This window comes from Cetorhinus maximus, unplaced genomic scaffold, assembly GCF_964194155.1.
Source record: "Cetorhinus maximus unplaced genomic scaffold, sCetMax3.hap1.1 HAP1_SCAFFOLD_1736, whole genome shotgun sequence".
Lineage (NCBI taxonomy): Eukaryota > Metazoa > Chordata > Chondrichthyes > Lamniformes > Cetorhinidae > Cetorhinus > Cetorhinus maximus.
In genome coordinates, this window is record NW_027597676.1 from 36,672 (window position 1) to 62,500 (window position 25,829).

Below are 25,829 nucleotides of genomic sequence, written 5' to 3' on the forward strand. Positions count from 1 at the left end.
ACCCTGAAATCTGGGTCCTTCCTAGCTGGGTGACTGACCCTCCTGTGGCTCCAGTAGCTTTTAAGGATGATGCTGCTGGTCTTCTCCCTGGACAGAACTTTGGCGCGAGAGATAAAGCAGCTGTGCAGCGTCTTTCACCATGTCGGGAGATCGAGAGCGCCTCACGGCCAGTGGAGTCACTGTTGGGGAATTGGTACAGCCAATGTGCGCACAGGAAGATCCCACAAACAGCAATGTCATAATGACCCAGATTGTCGTTTACTCTTCAATGATCTTGGCTGAGGGATAAATTTTGATCCAGGATAGTGGGGAGAACTGCCCCTGCTCCTCCTTGAAATCCTGGCCTTGGGACTGTTTTACATTCACCTGAGAAGAGAGACAGGGCCTCAGTTGAACGTCTCACCAGAAATACTGCACTTCCTACACTGCAGCACTCCCTCAGTACTGACCCTCCGACAGTGCGGCGCTCCCTCAGTACTGACCCTCTGACAGTGCGGCACTCCCTCAGTACTGACCCTCCGACAGTGCAGCACTCTCTCAGTACTGACACTCCGACAGTGCAGCACTCCCTCAGTACTGACCCTCCGACAGTGCAGGACTCCCTCAGTACTGACCCTCCGACAGTGCGGCGCTCCCTCAGTACTGACCCTCTGACAGTGCGGCGCTCCCTCAGTACTGACCCTCCGACAGTGCAGCACTCTCTCAGTACTGACACTCCGACAGTGCAGCACTCCCTCAGTACTGACCCTCCGACAGTGCTGCACTCCCTCAGTACTGACCCTCCGACAGTGCGGCGCTCCCTCAGTACTGACCGTCCGACAGTGCAGCACTCCCTCAGTACTGACACTCCGACAGTGCAGCACTCCCTCAGTACTGACCCTCCGACAGTGCAGCACTCCCTCAGTACTGACCCTCCGACAGTGCGGCACTCCCTCAGTACTGACCCTCCGACAGTGCAGCACTCCCTCAGTACTGATCCTCCAATAGCACAGCACTCCCTCAGTACTGACCCTCCGACAGTGCAGGACTCCCTCAGTACTGACCCTCCGACAGTGCAGCACTCCCTCAGTACTGACCCTCCGACAGTGCAGGACTCCCTCAGTACTGACCCTCCGACAGTGCAGCACTCCCTCAGTACTGATCCTCCAATAGCACAGCACTCCCTCAGTACTGACCCTCCGACAGTGCAGGACTCCCTCAGTACTGACCCTCCGACAGTGCAGCACTCCCTCAGTACTGACCCTCCGACAGTGCAGGACTCCCTCAGTACTGACCCTCCGACAGTGCAGCACTCCCTCAGTACTGACCCTCCAATAGCACAGCACTCCCTCAGTACTGACCCTCCGACAGTGCAGGACTCCCTCAGTACTGACCCTCCGACAGTGCAGCACTCCCTCAGTACTGACCCTCCAATAGCACAGCACTCCCTCAGTACTGACCCTCCGACAGTGCGGCACTCCCTCAGTACTGACCCTCCAATAGCACAGCACTCCCTCAGTACTGACCCTCCGACAGTGCAGCGCTCCCTCAGTACTGACCCTCCGACAGTGCAGCGCCCCCTCAGTACTGACCCCCCGACCGTGCGGCATTCCCTCAGTACTGACCCTCCGACAGTGCGGCACTCCCTCAGTACTGACCCTCCGACAGTGCAGGACTCCCTCAGTACTGACCCTCCGACAGTGCAGCACTCCCTCAGTACTGACCCTCCAATAGCACAGCACTCCCTCAGTACTGACCCTCTGACAGTGCGGCACTCCCTCAGTACTGACCCTCCAATAGCACAGCACTCCCTCAGTACTGACCCTCCGACAGTGCAGCACTCCTTCAGTACTGACCCTCCGACAGCGCAGCGCTCCCTCAGTACTGACCCTCCTACAGTGCGGCATTCCCTCAGTACTGACCCTCCAATAGCACAGCACTCCCTCAGTACTGACCCTCCGACAGTGCAGCGCTCCCTCAGTACTGACCCTCCGACAGTGCAGCACTCCCTCAGTACTGACCCTCCGACAGTGCAGCGCTCCCTCAGTACTGACCCTCCGACAGTGCGGCACTCCCTCAGTACTGACCCTCCGACAGTGCGGCGCTCCCTCAGTACTGACCCTCCGACAGTGCGGCGCTCCCTCAGTACTGACCCTCTGACAGTGCGGCACTCCCTCAGCACTGACCCTCTGACAGTGCAGCACTCCCTCAGTACTGACCCTCCGACAGTGCGGCACTCCCTCAGTACTGACCCTCCAATAGCACAGCACTCCCTCAGTACTGACCCTCCGACAGTGCAGCGCTCCCTCAGTACTGACCCTCCGACAGTGCGGCACTCCCTCAGTACTGACCCTCCGACAGTGCGGCACTCCCTCAGTACTGACCCTCCGACAGTGCGGCGCTCCCTCAGTACTGACCCTCTGACAGTGCGGCACTCCCTCAGCACTGACCCTCTGACAGTGCAGCACTCCCTCAGTACTGACCTTCCGACAGTGCGGCACTCCCTCAGTACTGACCCTCCAATAGCACAGCACTCCCTCAGTACTGACCCTCCGACAGTGCAGCGCTCCCTCAGTACTGACCCTCCGACAGCGCAGCACTCCCTCAGTACTGACCCTCCGACAGTGCAGCACTCCCTCAGTACTGACCCTCCGACAGTGCAGCACTCCCTCAGTACTGACCCTCCGACAGTGCAGCACTCCCTCAGTACTGACCCTCCGACAGTGCGGCACTCTCTCAGTACTGACCCTCCGACAGTGCGGCACTCCCTCAGTACTGACCCTCCAATAGCACAGCACTCCCTCAGTACTGACCCTCCGACAGTGCAGGACTCCCTCAGTACTGACCCTCCGACAGTGCAGCACGCCCTCAGTACTGACCCTCCAATAGCACAGCACTCCCTCAGTACTGACCCTCCGACAGTGCGGCACTCCCTCAGTACTGACCCTCCAATAGCACAGCACTCCCTCAGTACTGACCCTCCGACAGTGCAGCGCTCCTTCAGTACTGACCCTCCGACAGCGCAGCGCTCCCTCAGTACTGACCCTCCGACAGTGCGGCATTCCCTCAGTACTGACCCTCCGACAGTGCAGCGCTCCCTCAGTACTGACCCTCCGACAGTGCAGCGCTCCCTCAGTACTGACCCTCCGACAGTGCAGCACTCCCTCAGTACTGACCCTCCGACAGTGCGGCACTCCCTCAGTACTGACCCTCCGACAGTGCGGCACTCCCTCAGTACTGACCCTCCGACAGTGCGGCGCTCCCTCAGTACTGACCCTCTGACAGTGCGGCACTCCCTCAGCACTGACCCTCCGACAGTGCAGCACTCCCTCAGTACTGACCCTCCGACAGTGCGGCACTCCCTCAGTACTGACCCTCCAATAGCACAGCACTCCCTCAGTACTGACCCTCCGACAGTGCGGCGCTCCCTCAGTACTGACCCTCCGACAGTGCAGCACTCCCTCAGTACTGACCCTCCGACAGTGCAGCACTCCCTCAGTACTGACCCTCCGACAGTGCAGCACTCCCTCAGTACTGACCCTCCGACAGTGCAGCACTCCCTCAGTACTGACCCTCCGACAGTGCGGCACTCTCTCAGTACTGACCCTCCGACAGTGCGGCACTCCCTCAGTACTGACCCTCCGACAGTGCGGCACTCTCTCAGTACTGACCCTCTGACAGTGCGGCACTCCCTCAGTACTGATCCTCCGACAGTGCGGCACTCTCTCAGTACTGACCCTCTGACAGCGCGGCACTCCCTCAGTACTGACCCGCTGACAGTGCAGCACTCCCTCAGTACTGCAGTGTGTGTGTCTGCCTGGATGGTGGGCTTGAGTTGTTGCTGTGTATATGGGGCGTTGCACTGTTCGGGTTCCCTTGCTGCATGTAGGGGAGTGATGATCAGTTAGTGTTGCTTCTTATTAAGGAGTTCATCCTTGAGACGAGCTAATGTGAAAATACTTTTTGAATCATTCTCAGTAGTTTCCCTGAAAGGAATACATTAAAGATGAAACAAGTTCACTCGCTTGACCTTAATTCTTGCTCAGTAAAGATGACTCCTCGATAATCTCTATCATCAGTTCCGCATCCTGCTTCTTTGTATCTCAGCTCAGTACTATTGATGTCATCGCTCAGCCTGTGACAGCAGGATCGAACCTGCTTCAAAATGTGAGCAGATAGTGTGGGCTGATATCTGAGAGAGTGCTGCTTGTTGCAGGTGCTGTCTTTCAGGTGGATAACTGACACACTGGCTGTGTTCCCAGCTCCAGGTCAGGGTGCAGCCTTTGCCTGGTCAGAGGTAGACACCTCAGAGCCCGGCAGCTTGTGGGGCTGTCCTGTGCCTGCAATCGCGCCTCAAAAATAATTCATTGGCAGCCAATGATGTGAAAGGCGCACGGTTGAATCATACAGCACTGAAGGAGGCCATTTGGCCCATCGAGTCTATCAGCTCTTTTGAAAGAGTGATCCAATTATTCCCACTCCCTCCTGCACCCTTTCCCATAGCATTGGGAAACATCCTCCTCCTCCTCTGGACCTGCAGAGAGTTACTTTAGCCCCGTGTCCGCAGGTTACGGACCCCTCTGACCCTTGGGAGGCCTTGAATAAATCTCCCTTCCCGGCTCCGAGGAGAACAATCCCAATTTCTTCCGCATGAACTGAAGTTCCTCATCCCTCGTCCCATTCTAACGAATCTCTGCACCGTCTCCCAAGGTCCTTCCTAAAGTGTGGAGCCCAGAACTGGCACAATGTCCTTGGTGGGGTCTAACCAATGATTCAGAAAGGTTTATAAATACACGTTCTTGTTATCAAAAGACTTGTGTTATAATCAACTGTGAATAATCTAGTAATGAAAACACAAGGGGAGCTGCCGTTTCTTAATTCCTTCTTTAACTTTTCAAGTTTGGATAGATTCCAGACAAAACAGATCCATGAAGGTTCTATTGCTTAGAACGGCCCTAAATTCATTGAGATGGGGACAATCACAACGCAGTTCCTCGGGGGTGAATAGCAATTACACAGGTATAGGGACGGTCAATATCTCCATCCTATCAAGTATAGAAGTGACAGAGGAAGCTTTACTCTGTATCTAACCCCGTGCTGTACCTGTCCTGGGAGTGTTTTATGGGGACGGTGTAGAGGGAGCTTTACTCTGTATCTAACCCCGTGCTGTACCTACCCTGGGAGTGTTTGATGGGGACAGTGTAGAGGGAGCTTTACTCTGTGTCTAACCCCGTGCTGTACCTGTCCTGGGAGTGTTTGATGGGGACAGTGTAGAGGGAGCTTTACTCTGTATCTAACCCCGTGCTGTACCTGTCCTGGGAGTGTTTGATGGGGACAGTGTAGAGGGAGCTTTACTCTGTATCTAACCCCGTGCTGTACCTGTCCTGGGAGTGTTTGATGGGGACGGTGTAGAGGGAGCTTTACTCTGTATCTAACCCCGTGCTGTACCTGTCCTGGGAGTGTTTGATGGGGACAGTGTAGAGGGAGCTTTACTCTGTATCTAACCCCGTGCTGTACCTGTCCTGGGAGTGTTTGATGGGGACGGTGTAGAGGGAGCTTTACTCTGTATCTAACCCCGTGCTGTACCTGTCCTGGGAGTGTTTGATGGGGACAGTGTAGAGGGAGCTTTACTCTGTATCTAACCCCGTGCTGTACCTGCCCTGGGAGTGTTTGATGGGGACAGTGTAGAGGGAGCTTTACTCTGTATCTAACCCCGTGCTGTACCTGTCCTGGGAGTGTTTGATGGGGACGGTGTAGAGGGAGCTTTACTCTGTATCTAACCCCGTGCTGTACCTGTCCTGGGAGTGTTTGATGGGGACAGTGTAGAGTGAGTGTTATTCTGTATCTAACTGTGAACTGGGAGTTTCCTGCAGGAAGTGACATAGAAAGAAATATTTACAGGCTCTCTTGGGTCTGCATTGTTCCTATCTTTTCTATTTTAATCGTCCTGAGGTCCTGCTTTGAATATAGAACGTGGATAGGGACTGAATCTGCCAATAAAACCTGAGAGCTCAGCTCTCTTCAGCCAAGTCCTTGAAAGCTGCATTGAAATTGAGTGAAAACTCAGTTTGCTCTGATGACAATGTAGAAGCAGGTCTGCTCCTGCGATCCCCCTTGTCCTGTTGGGCCGATCAGGCAGCAGCTGAGGAGGGTTATCCCCTCGTCACAGTGCCGTCGCCTAAATGTAAGGTCATTACATTTATACATATACACACAACATATGAAATAGGAACAGGAGGAGGCCATTCGGCCCCTCGAGCCTGCTCTGCTATTCAATAAGATCGTGGCTGACCTGTTTGTGTTTCGATTCCCACATTCCCATCTACCCCCCGATAACCTTTGATCCCCTTGCCTAACAAGAATCTATCTACCTCTGCCTTAAATATATTCAGTGACCCCACCTCCACCATCTTCTGAGGCAGAGACTTCCAAAGTCGCACAACCCTCTGGGAGAAAAAAATTCTCCTCATCTCTGTCCTAAAAGGGTGACCCCTAATTTTTAAACATTCCCCTCTAGTCCTGGACTCACCCGCAAGAGGAAACATCCTTTCTACATCCACCTTGTCAAGGCCGTTCAGGATCTTGTAAACTTCAATCAAATCACCCCTCACTCTTCTAAACTCCAGTGGAAACAAGCCCAGTCTGTCCAACCCTTTCCTCATCAGACAACCCTCTCATGTTCTTTCTGATATGCCTCCAGTGCTTTCACTGTGCCAATCAAACCCGATACACCTTGTTCAAAGTGTGACCTCCATTCCGGGTGTCAATGTGCACAGAGTCGCTCTATGTTTATTGCTGACCCAGCAGTGAGCGGGTTGCTGTAATAAATGGAATGGGATTTTGCAGGGTTCCTGGAGTTGCTGTTGTGAGATTTAGTTCGACGCCTGGGTGATAATGCCATTGGGGAGAGAAAAGCAGCAATGGACCCACCTTGACCTGTGCCCCAACTAAATTTACCAACCTTTCCTCAAACAGCCCTTATCGAGCCTGATTAAAAAGGACCCATCTCACTCCTGTCACTTGAAGTAAACACCCCTTCCCCCTCCCGGTCTCCACGGCTTTTTTTGCGGGGGGGCGGTGGGAGGAGGGAAGTTTTGGGTTTGAATTGTCCGTGTGAAGGACTGTAAGATTCTGCCCCCTTATCTTGATCCTCCCACCAGACAAAACCGTTTCTCTCCATCAAAGACCCCTATCGAAACCCCTTTGTTTCATTAACCATCTTTATTAAATCATCCATCAATAGCTTCAATTTCAAGGGGATATTTACCAAATAATATTCAATGTCTACCTATTAATCTAACCCTTTAATCAGTAATTGATGCTGAATGTGTGCTGCACCCACTCCAAAGCCAATATATTTAAACCGAGCAGCAGGTAACAAAAGATCAAAAACATCATGAATAAAAACATCCTTAGGACAGAACCCACAGATTCCGCTTCAGTCACAAAGAACCAGTCACTGAGCACAGGTGCAAAAGACAGAGTGTGCAACCTCTGGGTGATCCCGGAGTGTGCAACCTCTGGGTAATCCCCCAGTGCGGATCCTCTGGGTGATCCCGGAGTGTGCAACCTCTGGGTAATCCCGGAGTGTGCAACCTCTGGGTAATCCCGGAGTGTGCAACCTCTGGGTAATCCCGGAGTGTGCAACCTCTGGGTAATCCCGGAGTGTGCAACCTCTGGGTAATCCCGGAGTGTGCAACCTCTGGGTAATCCCGGAGTGTGCAACCTCTGGGTAATCCCGGAGTGTGCAACCTCTGGGTAATCCCGGAGTGTGCAACCTCTGGGTAATCCCCCAGTGCGGATCCTCTGGGTAATCCCGGAGTGTGCAACCTCTGGGTAATCCCGGAGTGTGCAACCTCTGGGTAATCCCGGAGTGTGCAACCTCTGGGTAATCCCCCAGTGCGGATCGTCTGGGTGATCCCGGAGTGTGCAACCTCTGGGTAATCTCGGAGTGTGAAACCTCTGGGTAATCCCGGAGTGTGCAACCTCTGGGTAATCCCGGAGTGTGCAACCTCTGGGTAATCCCGGAGTGTGCAACCTCTGGGTAATCCCGGAGTGCGGATCCTCTGGGTAATCCCGGAGTGTGCAACCTCTGGGTAATCCCGGAGTGTGCAACCTCTGGGTAATCCCGGAGTGCGGATCCTCTGGGTGATCCCAGAGTGCGGAACCTCTGGGTGATCCCCGAGTGCGGATCCTCTGGGTGATCCCGGAGTGCGGATTCTCTGGGTGATCCCGGAGTGCGGATTCTCTGGGTGATCCCCGAGTGCGGATCCTCTGGGTGATCCCGGAGTGCGGAACCAGTGAATGATCCCGGAGTGCGGAACCTCTGGGTGATCCTGGAGTTCGGAACCAGTGAATGATCCTGGAGTGTGGATCCTCTGAGTGATCCCGGAATGTGGGACCCTTGGGTGATCCCGGAGTGTGGAACCTCTGGGTGATCCCGGAGTGCGGAACCTCTGGGTGATCCCGGAGTGCGGAACCCCTGGGTGATCCCGGAGTGCGGATCCTCTGGGTGATCCCGGAGTGCAGATCCTCTGGTTGATCCCGGGGTGCGGAACCCCTGGGTGATCCCAGAGTGCGGAACCCCTGGGTGATCCCGGAGTGCGGATCCTCTGGTTGATCCCGGGGTGCGGATCCTCTGGGTGATCCCGGGGTGCGGATCCTCTGGGTGATCCCGGAGTGCGGAACCTCTGGGTGATCCTGGAGTTCAGAACCAGTGAATGATCCTGGAGTGTGGATCCTCTGGGTGATCCCGGAGTGCGGATCCTCTGGGTGATCCCGGAGTGCGGATCCTCTGGGTGATCCCGGAGTGCGGAGCCTCTGGGTGATCCCGGAGTGCGGATCCTCTGGGTGATCCCGGAGTGTTTGATTTCTGGAGTTTGAGTGTATGAATGGAAAGGGCTGGTGAGACATCGGATGGTGTTGAGGGGTGTTTTTAAGGCTTTGGCCGATGGAGAAATATTTGCTTTTGTTCTATTGCTGGACTTCAACGAGTTTCGCTGCATCATTGCTGAATGTGAGGTGCTGGCGAGGGACTGGCTGCTTGACCCAGAATCGCCCTGGGGGTTGAGTTGGTGGATCCCTGTCTCAGGATGGATTGGCCCTGATGTTATTGGGTCAGACTGTTCCTCTGATGAGCAGGAGATCGCTGATCGATGGTCAGTGCCTGGTTCGGCGCTATTGTGACTGCTCACTTTATAGAGCGGGTCACGTGAAGGTCCCTGCCAGTGGGAGGGAGATGGATAAATGCAACGTACCCCCTTCTCCTTCCTAGGCAGCCCCCTCGGGATGGAGGGTGACTTTCTTCCGCTCCATTCCGATGGGTTCTGAGGCCTCCAATAAGTCCAATGTGCGATTGGGCAAACTCTGCTCCTTGGAGGGCTGGGCGGACGGGTTGTTGAGAGGTTTAGTGTGTGTCCCTGATCACGTCTCTCGATGTGTTCAGTGCCTCCTCCAATCTGATTGGTCACAAGCCTGGGTTCCCCACTTGAATTTGCCGAGATGCTTGACCTCCTTCAGGGCGGCTTTGAGGACATTGTGGAAATGTTATGAAGGTCCTCAAAGCGATGCTTCCGATTAAAGTCACATATCTCACCCCTCCTTTCAAACGTGCAGACATTGATATTATCAGATGAAGCTGTAACCAGATCTCTCTCTCTTTCTCTCTCTCTCTCACACATGCACACACACGCACCCACATAATCAGTACTTCCTCTTCCCCGGCCAGTGAAAGAACATTATTGTTCCAACCTCAGAAACAGTAGAGAACCTTGAGCTGAACCTCCTCTTGCTGCTGGATTTTTCAGACCTGAGTGCACTCACCAATCAAACTGGATCCAAAGGGTGCAGCAACCATCGCCAACCCTTCTCTGGTAAGGTGCCCGCTAGGTCCTGTAACACCCTCTCCGCTAAAATAAACATCACCCTCAGTAAAAAAGTGTAAAATGCTAGAGAGAAATTGTGCACCTTCGACAGGCATCCCAAACTGTTTTACAGTCAAAGAGCTAATCTCGATACGCGATAATTGTTGAAATGTTGAGGAAGTGAATGACCTAACTATTCTATTCTAGACTGGGTATTGTGCAATGAGAAAGGCTTAATTAACAATCTCGTTGTGCGGGGTCCATTGGGGAAGAGCGACCATAAAATGATAGCATTGTTCATTAAGATGGAGAGTGAAGATGTTGAATCTGAAACTAGAGTCCTGAATCTAAATAAAGGAAACTACGAGGGTATGAGGCACGAGTTGGCAATGATGGATTGGGAAACCTTACTAAAAAGTTTAACGGTGGATGGGCTAATATTTAAGGAACCTATGCATGAATTACAACAATTATTCATTTCTGTCTGTCACAAAAATAAAACAGGAAAGGTGGTTCAACCATGGATTACAAAAGAAATTAGGGATAGTATTAGATCCAAAGAGGAGACATATAAAATTGCCAGAAAAAGCAGCAAGCCTGAGGATTGGGAGCAGTTTAGAATTCAGCTAAAGTAGACAAAAAGATTGATCAAGAAAGGGAAAATGGAGTACGAGAGTAAACTTGCAGGGAACATAAAAACTGACTGTAAAAGCTTCTATAAATATGTGAAGAGAAAAAGATTAGCAAAGACAAATGTAAGTCCCTTACAGTCAGAAACAGGGGAAATGATAATGGGGAACAAAGAAATGGCAGAAGAATTGAACACATATTTTGGTTCTGTCTTCACAAAAGAGGACACAAATAATTTCCCAGAAATGTTAGGGAACCAAGGGTCTAGTGAGAGGGAGGAATTGAAGAAAATCGGTATTAGTTTAAAAAAAAAAGGTGCTAGAGAAATTAGTGGGGTTAAAGGCTGAAAAATCCCTTTCAGGGGCCCGATAATCTACAAGCCAGAGTACTAAAGGAAGTGGCCCTGGAAATATTGGATGCATTGGTGGTCATCTTCCAAAATTCTATAGACTCTGGAGCAATTTCTACAGATTGGAGGGTGGCAAATGTAACCCCACTATTTAAAAAAGAATGAAGAGAAAAAAACAAGAGAATTACAGACCAGTTAGTCTAACATCAGTAGTGGGAAAAATGCTAGAGTCTATTATAAAAGACGTGGTAACAGAATACTTGGAAACCATTGACGGGATTAGGAAAGGGATTCAAAGGTTATCGGGATTAGATGGGAATGTAGAACTCGAAACACAAACAGATCAGCCATGATCCCATTGAATGGCAGAGCAGGCTCGAGGGGCCGAATGGCCTCCTCCTGTTCCTAATTTGTATGTTCGTAACAACAACTTATATCTATATAGCACCTTTAACGTAATGAAATGCTCCAAGGTGCTTTGCAGGAGTGATTATAAAACAAACTATGGCTCTGAGCCTCGTAAAGAGATATTCGGACAGGTGGACCAAAAGATAGGTTTTAAAGTAATGTCTTTAAGGAGGAGTCAGAGAGAGAGAGACGGAGAGGTCTAGGGAGGGAATTCCAGAGCTCAGGGCCCCCCAGGCAGCTGAAGGCCCGGCCGCCAATGGGGGAGCGATGGGAATCGGGGGATGCTCGAGAGGCCGGAAATGGAGGAGCACCGAGATCTCGGAGGGTTGTGGAGCTGGGTGAGATTACCGAGATAGGGAGGGGAGTGAGGCTCGGGAGGGATTTGTAAACAAGGGTGAGAATTTTAAAATCTAGACGTTGCTCAACCAGGATCCAGTGTAGGACGGAGACCTGAAGGGTGATAGCGCAGTGAGGTAAGACACGGGCCACAGATTTCGAGGTGGCCTCACGTTTACAGTGTCAGAGCAGCTGGGAGTGCGATGGAGTTGTTGAGTCTGTATGTGACGAAGGCTTCAATCAGATGAGCTGTGGCAGAGTTGGGTAGTATTACGGAGATGGAAATAGGCAGCCTATGCACAGAGTGACTGAGTGTGTCCTACAGAGTAACGGTGGGAGAGTTACACAGATTAAACCATCATAATTTATAATGCACAGTGTTGCAGTGATTTGGGAATTCTGCCTGGAATGTAATAAATGCATTCACTCTTTATCTGACTGAAAGAGTTGTCCTCATACAAAGCCATAACTTGGAAACAAGGAGCAGAAGAGGCAAGGACCAGAGAATAATTTAAAATACCTTAATCAACACAGGAGACAAAATGACTGTCACTAAGACTGACCTTAGCACTGAAACGGGCAGGGTTCCAGAGGACTTGCTTACAGACTGAAAATTCATTTCATTTTGTCCTGACTGACATAATAACAATAATTATACTTCATCTCCCCCATTTCACCTTGCAACAGAATACTGAATGGTGCAGGGTTATGGGTTCAAGTCCTGTAACAGTCCTGTAACAGCCTTGTAACAGTCCTGTAACAGTCCTGTAACAGCCTTGTAACAGTCCTGTAACAGTCCTGTAACAGTCTTGTAACAGTCCTGTAACAGCCTTGTAACAGTCCTGTAACAGCCTTGTAACAGTCCTGTAACAGCCTTGTAACAGCCTTGTAACAGTCCTGTAACAGCCTTGTAACAGTCTTGTAACAGTCCTGTAACAGTCTTGTAACAGTCCTGTAACAGCCTTGTAACAGTCTTGTAACAGTCCTGTAACAGTCCTGTAACAGCGCTGTAACAGTCTTGTAACAGTCCTGTAACAGCGCTGTAACAGTCTTGTAACAGTCTTGTAACAGTCCTGTAACAGCCTTGTAACAGTCCTGTAACAGCGCTGTAACAGTCCTGTAACAGTCCTGTAACAGTCTTGTAACAGTCCTGTAACAGTCTTGTAACAGTCCTGTAACAGCCTTGTAACAGTCTTGTAACAGTCCTGTAACATCGCTGTAACAGTCTTGTAACAGTCCTGTAACAGTCCTGTAACAGCGCTGTAACAGTCCTGTAACAGCGCTGTAACAGTCTTGTAACAGTCCTGTAACAGCCTTGTAACAGTCCTGTAACAGTCCTGTAACAGCGCTGTAACAGTCTTGTAACAGTCCTGTAACAGCGCTGTAACTGTCCTGTAACAGTCCTGTAACAGCCTTGTAACAGTCTTGTAACAGTCCTGTAACAGCGCTGTAACAGTCTTGTAACAGTCCTGTAGCAGCCTTGTAACAGTCCTGTAACAGCCTTGTAACAGCGCTGTAACAGTCCTGTGTATGTGTATATCAGAGATTAACACACTATGCACTACTGGCCATTTTACCTCTGTATATATCATTTTCAATCTGTGTTCTTTTGGTGCAGTTGTTTTGACCTCCCCACCCTTGGCTGACAGACATCACCAGGATGAACTGGACCAGCAAAACACTGAATTCATCAAACTGCAGCAACGATGATTTTAAGTTCCCTGTGTTCATCCATACCTACAGTGTGATTCTGAGCTTTGGCCTCATTGGGAACACTGTGGCCTTGTATGTCTTTGTGAAGCTGACCCGGCGTAAAACAGCCAGCACGGTTTTCATGATTAACCTGGCCGTTTCAGACCTGTTCTTCACCCTCACTCTGCCGTATCGGATTCTCTATTACTCACAGCGCCAGTGGAAGCTTGGCTCTTTCCTTTGCAGGATTACCACCTACGCCTTCTACGTGAATCTCTACAGCAGCATCTTCTTCCTGACGGCTCTCAGCATCTTCCGCTACATCGCTGTTCTCCACCCGCTTCGGTCCAAGAGCCTCGTCACCTTGAGGAGAGCGCTCTTGGTCTCCCTTGGGATCTGGACCTTTGTTGTACTGACCTGTGTCCCCTTCCTCCGCGCCTCCTCCCAGCTGAAGGGTGGGAGGTATCGGTGTTTTGAGCCAACAGTAATGAAGTGGCAGCAGATCCTGAAGATGAACTACTTTGCACTGGTGGTGGGTTTCCTCTTGCCCTTCCTCACCATCATTGCTTGCTACGCCCGCATCATCCAGCGCCTGAGGACGTCGGGAGGGACGTTGCAGAGGAACGCGCACGCTCGCAGGAAATCGATCTACATGATTGCCTTTGTCTTGTCCTCCTTCCTGTTTTGCTTCTTGCCGTACCATATCATCAGGACTGTCCACCTCCACCTCATGGTACAGCAGCGAATGTGCCAAGTCATCACCGTCGTCATCGAGAAGGTGATTGTGGTGACCATCTGCCTGGCCGCAGCCAACAGCTGCCTCAACCCCCTCCTCTACTACTTTGTTGGCCAGAATTTCCAGAACACCATCAAGACCTCGACAGTCCACAGGTCCAGATCGATAAGCAGCCGGACTATTGTATCCCATTGACCGTTGCACAGCAGCGAGGCTGTGGCTCTGCTAGTGATGGTCAGGCCCCTGCCCCTCCAGCACAGCTATCGCCACTCATGCCGTTGTTTAAAATTTGGACAATGATGTCGTGATAACTACTTTGGACGACTAATCCAGAGGCCCAGGCTAATGCTCTGGCTGGGGTGGAGGGGGCCAGTCACAGGTTCAAATCCCACCCCGGGGAGCTGGTGGAGTTTAAATTCAATTAATAAATCTAGAATCGAAAGTGAGTCTCAGTGACGGCGACCATGAAGCCATTGACGATTGTCGTAGAAGCCCATCCGGGGTCACTGATGCCCCTTTAGGGAGGCGGGGGGGAATCTGCCGTCCTTACCCGGTCTGGCCCTTACATGTGACTCCAGACCCCACGGCAACGGGGCTGATTCTGAAATGGGGCAATTAGGGATGGGCAACAAGCGCTGGCCTGGCCGGTGATGCCCACACATCCTGTAAAAGAATAAATAAAGTAAGAATATTCGTCAGAGCCAGCGGAGGGATGAGCTGAGGGATACTCTGCTTCAGAGTCCACACCGCAGCCTCCAATTCACCTTCACCAGGCCCAGCCTCTGCTTGTCAACGTGAGATGACTGAATTCTATTTTTATAATCCTGGTTTTACAAAACGACATTAAAAAAATACACGAAACACACACCCAACCTGTGTAACTTTTTGCATCCAACCGCCAAATAACTTTTACCACTTGAAGACTTTCACTCTTTTACTTTTCGATCACGTTGGGATTTTTGTTTAGGGGGGAGGTTGTCGTTTTTTTTGCAGATTCCTCTCTCCGGTTTCGCTTTGTTCCTGTGCTCGGACTGATTCACTCTCACCTCATGCTGTGTCCGGTGAGTGTGAGGGGAATGCGGCGTCTCCCACAGCTGAGGTGAGCGTCAGTTTGAATCTGTTCCCACTGCCCTGGGAACTGGGGTTGAAACGGAGCGGTAATCCAAGCTGCCTCGATCTGACGGGGTGGGGAGGTCACGGTCAGTCTCCTGATTAATGTCAGTCCATCGAAAACAGGGAGCGGCCTCACTACACCAAAAAGACCAGGACCCCTGAAGCCAGACAGACCCCCCACTCAACGCACAGGGTCCTTTAAACATTGCTGCTTGTCCCAACCCCACAACAATCCCACTAAGCCCATCGCAATCTCCTCCTGCGCCCATTATTGGGACAGGGGGGGTTGAGGAGACGGGATGGTTAGGGGACAGGGAAAGCTGCTCCAATGGGAGTTACAGCGTTGGGCTGTGAAGTGAGGGGACGGGTCTGAGGGGGTTTAACTTGCATGGATTAGTTTGGTGTCATCTTGACTCTGTGGGTCTCCGTCCGAAGGTTGTAGGTCCAAGATCCACTCCAGAATCGAGTTCCGAATCTAGGCTGAATAGCTCAGTACGGAGGGAGAGTTGCACTGTCAAAGGGTCAGTACTGAGGGAGAGTTGCACTGTCGGAGGGTCAGTACTGAGGGAGTGCCGCACTGTCGGAGGGTCAGTACTGAGGGAGCGCCGCACTGTCGGAGGGTCAGTACTGAGGGAGTGCTGCACTGTCGGAGGGTCAGTACTGAGGGAGTGCCGCACTGTCAAAGGGTCAGTACTGAGGGAGAGTTGCACTGTCGGAGGGTCAGTACTGAGGGAGTGCCGCACTGTCGGAGGGTCAGTACTGAGGGAGCGCCGCACTGTCGGAGGGTCAGTACTGAGGGAGCGCCGCACTGTCGGAGCGTCAGTACTGAGGGAATGCTGCACTGTCGCAGGGTCAGTACTGAGGGAGCGCCGCACTGTCGGAGGGTCAGTACTGAGGGAGTGCCGCACTGTCAAAGGGTCAGTACTGAGGGAGTGCCGCACTGTCGGAGGGTCAGTACTGAGGGAGCGCCGCACTGTCGGAGGGTCAGTACTGAGGGAGCGCCGCACTGTCGGAGGGTCAGTACTGAGGGAATGCTGCACTGTCGCAGGGTCAGTACTGAGGGAGCGCCGCACTGTCGGAGGGTCAGTACTGAGGGGGTGCTGCACTGTCGCAGGGTCAGTACTGAGGGAGCGCCGCACTGTCGGAGGGTCAGTACTGAGGGAGTGCCGCACTGTCGCAGGGTCAGTACTGAGGGAGTGCTGCACTGTCGGAGGGTCAGTACTGAGGGAGTGCTGCACTTTCGGAGGGTCAGTACTGAGGGAGCGCCGCACTGTCGGAGGGTCAGTACTGAGGGAGTGCCGCACTGTCAGAGGGGCTGTTGGAATTAAATCTTTCATTTCATTTTCAGGACCGTGAGTGAAGAGCCTCATGTCGCCGGATTGAATGTTACAGCTCAGAACGTAGATTAACAACACCTTTCACCTCACCCTCATTTTAATGGGAGTGGGGAACACAGGGAATGGGGAAGTCACATCTGTACATTCCCATGGTTGACACAACTGGCAAGTTACATGTCATGTCCCCTGATTATAAATCTTTGATGGGGACAGTGTAGAGGGAGCTTTACTCTGTATCTAACGCCGTGCTGTACCTGTCCTGGGAGTGTTTGATGGAGACAGTGTAGAGGGAGCTTTATTCTGTATCTAGCCCCGTGCTGTACCTGTCCTGGGAATGTTTGATGGAGACAGTGTAGAGGGAGCTTTATTCTGTATCTAGCCCCTTGCTGTACCTGTCCTGGGAATGTTTGATGGAGACAGAGTAGAGGGAGCTTTATTCTGTATCTAACCCCGTGCTCTACCTGTCCTGGGAGTGTTTGATGGGGACGGTGTGGAGGGAGCTTGACTCTGTATCTAACCCCGTGCTGTACCTGTCCTGGGAGTGTTTGATGGGGACAATGTAGAGGGAGCTTTACTCTGTATCTAACCCCGTGCTGTCCCTGTCCTGGGAGTGTTTGATGGGGACGGTGTAGAGGGAGCTTTACTCTGTATCTAACCCCGTGCTGTACCTGTCCTGGGAGTGTTTGATGGGGACGGTGTAGAGGGAGCTTTACTCTGTACCTAACCCCGTGCTGTACCTGTCCTGGGAGTGTTTGATGGGGACAGTGTAGAGGGAGCTTTACTCTGTATCTAACCCCGTGCTGTACCTGTCCTGGGAGTGTTTGATGAGGACAGTGTAGAGGGAGCTTTACTCTGTGTCTAACCCCGTGCTGTACCTGTCCTGGGAGTGTTTGATGGGGACAGTGTAGAGGGAGCTTTACTCTGTATCTAACCCCGTGCTGTACCTGTCCTGGGAGTGTTTGATGGGGACAGTGTAGAGGGAGCTTTACTCTGTGTCTAACCCCGTGCTGTACCTGTCCTGGGAGTGTTTGATGGGGACAGTGTAGAGGGAGCTTTACTCTGTATCTAACCCCGTGCTGTACCTGTCCTGGGAGTGTTTGATGGGGACAGTGTAGAGGGAGCTTTACTCTGTACCTAACCCCGTGCTGTACCTGTCCTGGGAGTGTTTGATGGGGACAGTGTAGAGGGAGCTTTACTCTGTATCTAACCCCGTGCTGTACCTGTCCTGGGAGTGTTTGATGGGGACGGTGTAGAGGGAGCTTTACTCTGTACCTAACCCCGTTCTGTACCTGTCCTGGGAGTGTTTGATGGGGACATTGTAGAGGGAGCTTTACTCTGTATCTAACCCCGTGCTGTACCTGTCCTGGGAGTGTTTGATGGGGACAGTGTAGAGGGAGCTTTACTCTGTATCTAACCCCGTGCTGTACCTGTCCTGGGAGTGTTTGATGGGGACAGTGTAGAGGGAGCTTTACTCTGTATCTAACCCCGTGCTGTACCTGTCCTGGGAGTGTTTGATGGGGACAGTGTAGAGGGAGCTTTACTCTGTATTTAACCCCGTGCTGTACCTGTCCTGGGAGTGTTTGATGGGGACAGTGTAGAGGGAGCTTTACTCTGTATCTAACCCCGTGCTGTACCTGTCCTGGGAGTGTTTGATGGGGACAGTGTAGAGGGAGCTTTACTCTGTACCTAACCCCGTGCTGTACCTGTCCTGGGAGTGTTTGATGGGGACAGTGTAGAGGGAGCTTTACTCTGTATCTAACCCCGTGCTGTACCTGTCCTGGGAGTGTTTGATGGAGACGGTGTAGAGGGAGCTTTACTCTGTATCTAACCCCGTGCTGTACCTGTCCTGGGAGTGTTTGATGGGGACAGTGTAGAGGGAGCTTTACTCTGTATCTAACCCCGTGCTGTACCTGTCCTGGGAGTGTTTGATGGGGACAGTGTAGAGGGAGCTTTACTCTGTATCTAACCACGTGCTGTACCTGTCCTTAAGTGCCTGGGTGTATGTGTTTGTTCTCGATAACTCTACCATGATAATGATGGGTCTGTAGATAATGTGTTTGTGCTTCTATCGATACTGACTGGCCCAGTTGGAGTTTCTAGCCTAGTCATGGTGGATATTGTAATAATAGGGTGGATAGTAATGGCCCAGTTGGCAGGAATAATACTGTCTCCGCGATTGAATCTCAACTTCCCATTGGTTCAGAATCCTGTGGATTGTTGGGAATTAGTGGATCTGCAACATGATCAGATTGTCCAGACATTCATAATTACTTTCAAACAGACTCTCACATTGTCGATGTCCATTGCAGAGGTTTTATAAATAATCATAAATAGGTGTGAACAGTTACATAAATAACACATTACAGTTATACAGAGCACAGGCACTTTATATCCAGAGCAGGTTAACTTCAGAAAGACACAAACATTCATTTCATCCACAAAACGGTTCCTATTTTATCCATCTGGTCCCACTGGGCGCCAGGAGTCACAGTGATTCTCAACGATTCTACTGAATATCCATCGCTTGGCGATTCTGCCCATCAGACAGTTATCTGTAGTCATGGTCCTGGGGAGCAGAATGAAAGCAAAGTTCACGTGAGGGGAGGAACAGTGAGGTGTGGATTACTCATCGACTGTGCTCTACATCAGCCCTGACCCCCTACACCCCAACTCACAACGCAAACTACACTCCAACACCGCCCTCCACCCAAGGCATGGACCAACTGTCCTTCTGCGGTTAGTACCCTCTGGATTCAGACTGAGTAGGTTCTGGGATCGAGCTCCAATGCAAAGAGGCTGTCAGAGGTTCAGTACTGAGGGAGTGCTGCACTGTCGGAGGGTCAGTACTGAGGGAGTGCTGCACTGTCGGAGAGTCAGTAATGAGGGAGCGCTGCACTGTCAGAGGGTCAGTACTGAGGGAGTGCCGCACTGTCAGAGGGTCAGTGCTGAGGGAGTGCCGCACTGTCAGAGGGTCAGTACTGAGGGAGTGCAGCACTGACGGAGGGTCAGTACTGAGGGAGTGCCGCACTGTCGGAGGGTCAGTACTGAGGGAGTGCAGCACTGTCGGAGGGTCAGTACTGAGGGAGTGCCGCACTGTCAGAGGATCAGTACTGAGGGAGTGCCGCACTGTCGGAGGGTCAGTACTGAGGGAGTGCCGCACTGTCGAAGGGTCAGTACTGAGGGAGCGCTGCACTGTCGGAGGGTCAGTACTGAGGGAGTGCCGCACTGTCGGAGGGTCAGTACTGAGGGAGTGCAGCACTGTCGGAGGGTCAGTACTGAGTGAGTGCCGCACTGTCGGAGGGTCAGTACTGAGGGAGTGCCGCACTGTCGGAGGGTCGGTACTGAGGGAGTGCCGCACTGTTGGAGGGTCAGTACTGAGGGAGTGCCGCACTGTCGGAGGGGCTGTTGGAATTAAATCTTTCATTTTATTCTCAGGACCGTGAGTGAAGAGCCTCATGTCGCGGGATTGAATGTTACAGCTCAGAACGTAGATTAATAACAACTTTCACCTCACCCTCATTTTAATGGGAGTGGGGAACACGGGGAATGGGGAGGTCACATCTATACATTCCCATGGTTGACACAACTGGCAAGTTACATGTCCCCTGATTATAAATGTTTGATGGGGACAGTGTAGAGGGAGCTTTACTCTGTATCTAACCCCGTGCTGTACCTGTCCTGGGAGTGTTTGATGGGGACAGTGTAGAGGGAGCTTTACTCTGTATCTAACCCCGTGTTGTACCTGTCCTGGGAGTGTTTGATGGGGACAGTGTAGAGGGAGCTTTACTCTGTATCTAACCCCGTGCTGTACCTGTCCTGGGAGTGTTTGATGGGGACAGTGTAGAGGGAGCTTTACTCTGTATCTAACCCCGTGCTGTACCTGTCCTGGGAGTGTTTGATGGGGACAGTGTAGAGGGAGCTTTACTCTGTATCTGACCCCGTGCTGTACCTGTCCTGGGAGTGTTTGATGGGGACAGTGTAGAGGGAGCTTTACTCTGTATCTAACCCCGTGCTGTACCTGTCCTGGGGGTGTTTGATGGGGACAGTGTAGAGGGAGCTTTACTCTGTATCTAACCCCGTGCTGTACCTGTCCTGGGAGTGTTTGATGGGGACAGTGTAGAGGGGGATTTACTCCATGGGGGAATTAATGAGGAATCTCGCTGTGATTTGATGGTGGACGAGGAGAATGAACGAGTTTCGCACTCACCATTGAAGATGATGATCTCAACATCCCAGGGATGTCATTGAGCCAATCCTGTCCATCTTCGCCCCAAAGCATCCTGTCGATGACCCTTTCTTGGTTTTGCCCCGGAACTTTTTCTGGTTATTCATGAAATCGTTGAAGAAGCGATTCCAGACGCGATTGTTGCCTTCACGTGTGTCTGTGTTTGTGTCACGGGGAGACCTTTTATCAGAGTCCGCAGCTGCAGATCTCCGTTCCCCTTCAGCTGGGAGCCCAGCCCTGCCCTCAGTGCCTGCTGCCCTGCCCATGGGGATGACTCGTGTCTGTTAGGAGCAAGAGTGTCAAAGGTCAAACCTGTTTTATAATCTTGATTCTCAAACCCTTCCCCAGCGCCCATTCTGACAATCCTCCCCGTGCGATCTGTTTTAAATAGCTTTGCGACTGAGATAATCTGAACCCATCTCTCCAAAAGGGCTTCATCTCAAAGGGTTCTCACTGTTGCCACGTCACAATCAGGGCCCAGCTAATTTGTGCACAGTAAGATCCCACAATCAGCAATGTGTTTGGCTGTGGGTTAAGGGATAAATATTGGCTCCAGGAGGTGACAGAAAACTCCCCTCCCCTTCTCCAAAATAGTGACGTGAGATCTTTTATATCCACCCTAAATGTTCCGCTTTGACACTGTGGCACTCCCTCAGTACTGACCTTCCGACAGTGCTGCACTCCCTCAGTACTGACCCTCCGACAGTGCTGCACTCCCTCAGTACTGACCCTCTGACAGTGCAGCACTCCCTCAGCACTGACCCTCCGACAGTGCAGCACTCCCTCAGTACTGACCCTCCGACAGTGCTGCACTCCCTCAGTACTGACCCTCTGACAGTGCTGCACTCCCTCAGTACTGACCCTCCGACAGTGCTGCACTCCCTCAGTACTGACCCTCCGACAGTGCGGCGCTCCCTCAGTACTGACCCTCCGACAGTGCGGCACTCCCTCAGTACTGACCCTCCGACAGTGCTGCACTCCCTCAGTACTGACCCTCCGACAGTGCTGCACTCCCTCAGTACTGACCCTCCGACAGTGCTGCACTCCCTCAGTACTGACCCTCCGACAGTGCTGCACTCCCTCAGTACTGACCCTCCGACAGTGCGGCGCTCCCTCAGTACTGACCCTCCGACAGTGCGGCGCTCCCTCAGTACTGACCCTCCGACAGTGCTGCACTCCCTCAGTACTGACCCTCCGACAGTGCGGCACTCCCTCAGTACTGACCCTCCGACAGTGCGGCACTCCCTCAGTACTGACCCTCCGACAGTGCGGCACTCCCTCAGTACTGACCCTCCGACAGTGCGGCACTCCCTCAGTACTGACCCTCCGACAGTGCGGCGCTCCCTCAGTACTGACCCTCCGACAGTGCGGCGCTCCCTCAGTACTGACCCTCCGACAGCGCGACGCTCCCTCAGTACTGACCCTCCGACAGTGCGGCACTCCCTCAGTACTGACCCTCCGACAGTGCGGCGCTCCCTCAGTACTGACCCTCCGACAGTGCGGCACTCCCTCAGTACTGACCCTCCGACAGTGCGGCGCTCCCTCAGTACTGACCCTCCGACAGTGCGGCGCTCCCTCAGTACTGACCCTCCGACAGCGCGACGCTCCCTCAGTACTGACCCTCCGACAGTGCGGCACTCCCTCAGTACTGACCCTCCGACAGTGCGGCGCTCCCTCAGTACTGACCCTCCGACAGCGCGACGCTCCCTCAGTACTGACCCTCTGACAGTGCGGCACTCCCTCAGTACTGACCCTCCGACAGTGCAGCGCTCCCTCAGTACTGACCCTCCGACAGCGCGACGCTCCCTCAGTACTATGGTCCTGTGCAGGTACTATGCATGAACCCGAGGTTGATTCTGCCTTCTGAAATAGTTTGAAATTGTCCCGGGACCAGCATTTGAAAGCAGAGCAGTGGGTGTTAACCACATTGTCCTGGGGCAACATTGCCGCATGAATGGAAACCGATGACCCGAGTCATTTCTCGATTACTCGTTGTGGGAGCTTGCTGTGCGCAAATTGGGCGCCGCGATTTGAATAATTACAACAATGACTGCACTTCAACAAGTGGTTCAGTGGCTGTCAAGTGCTGTGGGAGTCTCTGGGATGGTGAAGGGCGCTCTAGAAAGGTAAGTCTTTGCTGATGGGCAGCCCAGAGCAGTTTTTCAAATCAACTCCCACCCCCGGAACTCTGTCTGTACCAAAGACCCCACAGCCCCTGACCCCATTTACGCATCGAGTAAAAGTGAAGGGGTTTCGAGTTTTTGAGAGTTTGCGATGCGTGTCCCGGCTGAAGAGTCAGACAGGACGAGGATCCCGAGGAACCCCGGTTAGAGAGAGGTTAAAACAACGCAAAGCCCCCTGTGAAACTCACCCCGTGCCTCTGCCGGGAACCGAGTGTGGCCCCGATTGCCACCAGGCACATCAAACACAGCCCAAGCAGCCGGCCTGAGACCACCCGCATCTCCTGTCGAAGGAAGGGCTCGAAACGCCGAGGAAGTTTCCTGCTTCCGGACTGTTCCGTCTCTGCCGTCCCCCGGAGTGAGTTCCAACACTTGCTGACTTGCCCTCGCTGCGGGACTGTTTTTAAACTCTTCTGACTGACGTCAATCTCAGGAGGATGCGGTTGCCATGGAGATAAAGCCCCTGCCCGTGAGAAATTTACCCCCCTCCCACCCTCAGTCCCACCCACTCTCAACATGGAAAGAGACAGATGGGTTGAGCTAATTAACATTCTCCTTTGCTCTGGACTGAGTGAGCTCACTTCAAACAACTACTTGCATTGGTATAGCGCCTTTAACAGTAAAGTGACCCAAGGCATTTCAACAGGTGCATAACCAGACTAAGCTTGAACCAAAAACTCAGTAAAGGGTCTTAAGCAGCCTCTTAGAGGAAAGAGAGAGGCGGAGAGGTTTAGGGAGGGAATTCCAGAGCTTAGGGCCCCCCAGGCAGCTGAAGGCCCGGCCGCCAATGGTGGAGCGATGGGAATCGGGGGATGGTCAAGAGGCCGGAACTGGAGGAGATCAGAGACCTCGGAGGGTTGTAGGGGCTGGAGGAGGTTACAGGGATAGGGAAGGTTGTAGGGGCTGGAGGAGGTTACAGAGATAGGGAGGGTTGTAGGGACTGGAGGAGGTTACAGAGATAGGGAGGGTTGTAGGGGCTGGAGGAGAACAGAGATCTCGGAGGGTTGTAGGGGCTGGAGGAGGTTACAGAGATAGGGAGGGGTGTAGGGGCTGGAGGAGTTTACAGACATAGGGAGGGTTGTAGGGGCTGGAGGAGGTTACAGGGATAGGGAAGGTTGTAGAGGCTGGAGGAGGTTACAGAGATAGGGAGGGTTGTAGGGGCTGGAGGAGAACAGAGATCTCGGAGGGTTGTAGGGGCTGGAGGAGGTTACAGAGATAGGGAGGGTTGTAGGGGCTGGAGGAGTTTACAGACATAGGGAGGGTTGTAGGGGCTGGAGGAGGTTACAGGGATAGGGAGGGTTATTAGGGTCTGGAGGAGGTTACAGGGATAGGGAAGGTTGTAGGGGCTGGAGGAGGTTATAGAGATAGGGAGGGTTGTAGGGGCTCAAGGAGGTTACAGAGATAGGGAGGGGTGTAGGGGCTGGAGGAGGTTACAGAGATAGGGAGGGGTGTAGGGGCTGGAGGAGGTTACAGAGATATGGAGGGTTGTAGGGGCTCAAGGAGGTTACAGGGATAGGGAGGGGTGTAGGGGCTGGAGGATGTTACAGAGATAGGGAGGGTTGTAGGGACTGGAGGAGGTTACAGAGATAGGGAGGGGTGTAGGGGCTGGAGGAGGTTACAGAGACAGAGAGGGTTGTAGGGGCTGGAGGAGGTTACAGAGATAGGGAGGGGTGTAGGGGCTGGAGGAGGTTACAGAGATAGGGAGGGTTGTAGGGGCTGGAGGAGGTTACAGAGATAGGGAGGTATGTAGGTGCTGGAGGAGGTTACAAGGATAGGGAGGGTTGTAGGGGCTGGAGGAGGTTACAGAGATAGGGAGGGTTGTAGGAGCTGGAGGGGGTTACAGAGATAGGGAGGGGTGTAGGGGCTGGAGGAGGTTCCAGGGATAGGGAGGGTTGTAAGGGCTGGAGGAGGTTACAGAGATAGGGAGGGTTGTAGGGGCTGGAGGAGGTTACAGAGATAGGGAGGGTTGTAAGGGCTGGAGGAGGTTACAGAGATAGGGAGGGTTGTAAGGGCTGGAGGAGGTTACAGGGATAGGGAGCGTTGTAGGGGCTGGAGGAGGTTACAGAGACAGAGAGGGTTGTAGGGGCTGGAGGAGGTTACAGAGATAGGGAGGGGTGTAGGGGCTGGAGGAGGTTACAGAGATAGGGAGGGTTGTAGGGGCTGGAGGAGGTTACAGAGATAGGGAGGGATGTAGGTGCTGGAGGAGGTTACAAGGATAGGGAGGGTTGTAGGGGCTGGAGGAGGTTACAGAGATAGGGAGGGTTGTAGGAGCTGGAGGGGGTTACAGAGATAGGGAGGGGTGTAGGGACTGGAGGAGGTTACAGAGATAGGGAGGGGTGTAGGGACTGGAGGAGGTTCCAGGGATAGGGAGGGTTGTAGGGGCTGGAGGAGGTTACAGAGATAGGGAGGGTTGTAAGGGCTGGAGGGGGTTATAGAGATAGGGAGGGTTGTAGGGGCTGGAGGGGGGGTTTACAGGGATAGGGAGGGTGAATTCGTGGAGTGATTTGAAACAAGGTTGAAATTTTTAAAATGTTACAAATCCTGTGAAATTTTGACTGCCCCCTCCCCAGTTCTCACTTCCCCTCCTTCATGAAGGCACTGGCTTTCATTGGGGGTTCTACAGGCAGTGCGGCACTCCCTCAGTGCTGACCCTCCGACAGTGCGGCACTCCCTCAGTACTGACCCTCTGACAGTGCGGCACTCCCTCAGTACTGACCCTCTGACAGTGCGGCACTCCCTCAGTACTGACCCTCCGACAGTGCAGCACTCCCTCAGTACTGACCCTCCGACAGTGCGGCACTCCCTCAGTACTGACCCTCCGACAGTGCGGCACTCCCTCAGTACTGACTCTCCGACAGTGCGGCACTCCCTCAGTACTGACTCTCCGACAGTGTGGCACTCCCTCAGTACTGACCCTCCGACAGTGCGGCACTCCCTCAGTACTGACCCTCCGACAGTGCGGCACTCCCTCAGTACTGACC

At 52.8% G+C, this 25,829-nt stretch overlaps 2 protein-coding genes across 2 annotated transcripts; both read left to right on the forward strand.

The window, feature by feature from the left end:
* Positions 1-139: 139 nt before the first annotated feature.
* LOC144676612 (uncharacterized) lies at positions 140-3,998 on the forward strand. The gene is made up of 3 exons (XM_078536988.1): positions 140-170; positions 2,341-3,675; positions 3,743-3,998. Exons 1-3 carry the CDS (start codon positions 140-142, stop codon positions 3,754-3,756), a joined length of 1,380 nt encoding a protein of 459 aa, XP_078393114.1. The 3' UTR covers positions 3,757-3,998.
* Positions 3,999-13,192: 9,194 nt separating this feature from the next.
* LOC144676611 (cysteinyl leukotriene receptor 1-like) lies at positions 13,193-14,832 on the forward strand. The gene has a single exon (XM_078536987.1). It carries the CDS (start codon positions 13,226-13,228, stop codon positions 14,186-14,188), a length of 963 nt encoding a protein of 320 aa, XP_078393113.1. The 5' UTR covers positions 13,193-13,225; the 3' UTR covers positions 14,189-14,832.
* Positions 14,833-25,829: the final 10,997 nt, after the last annotated feature.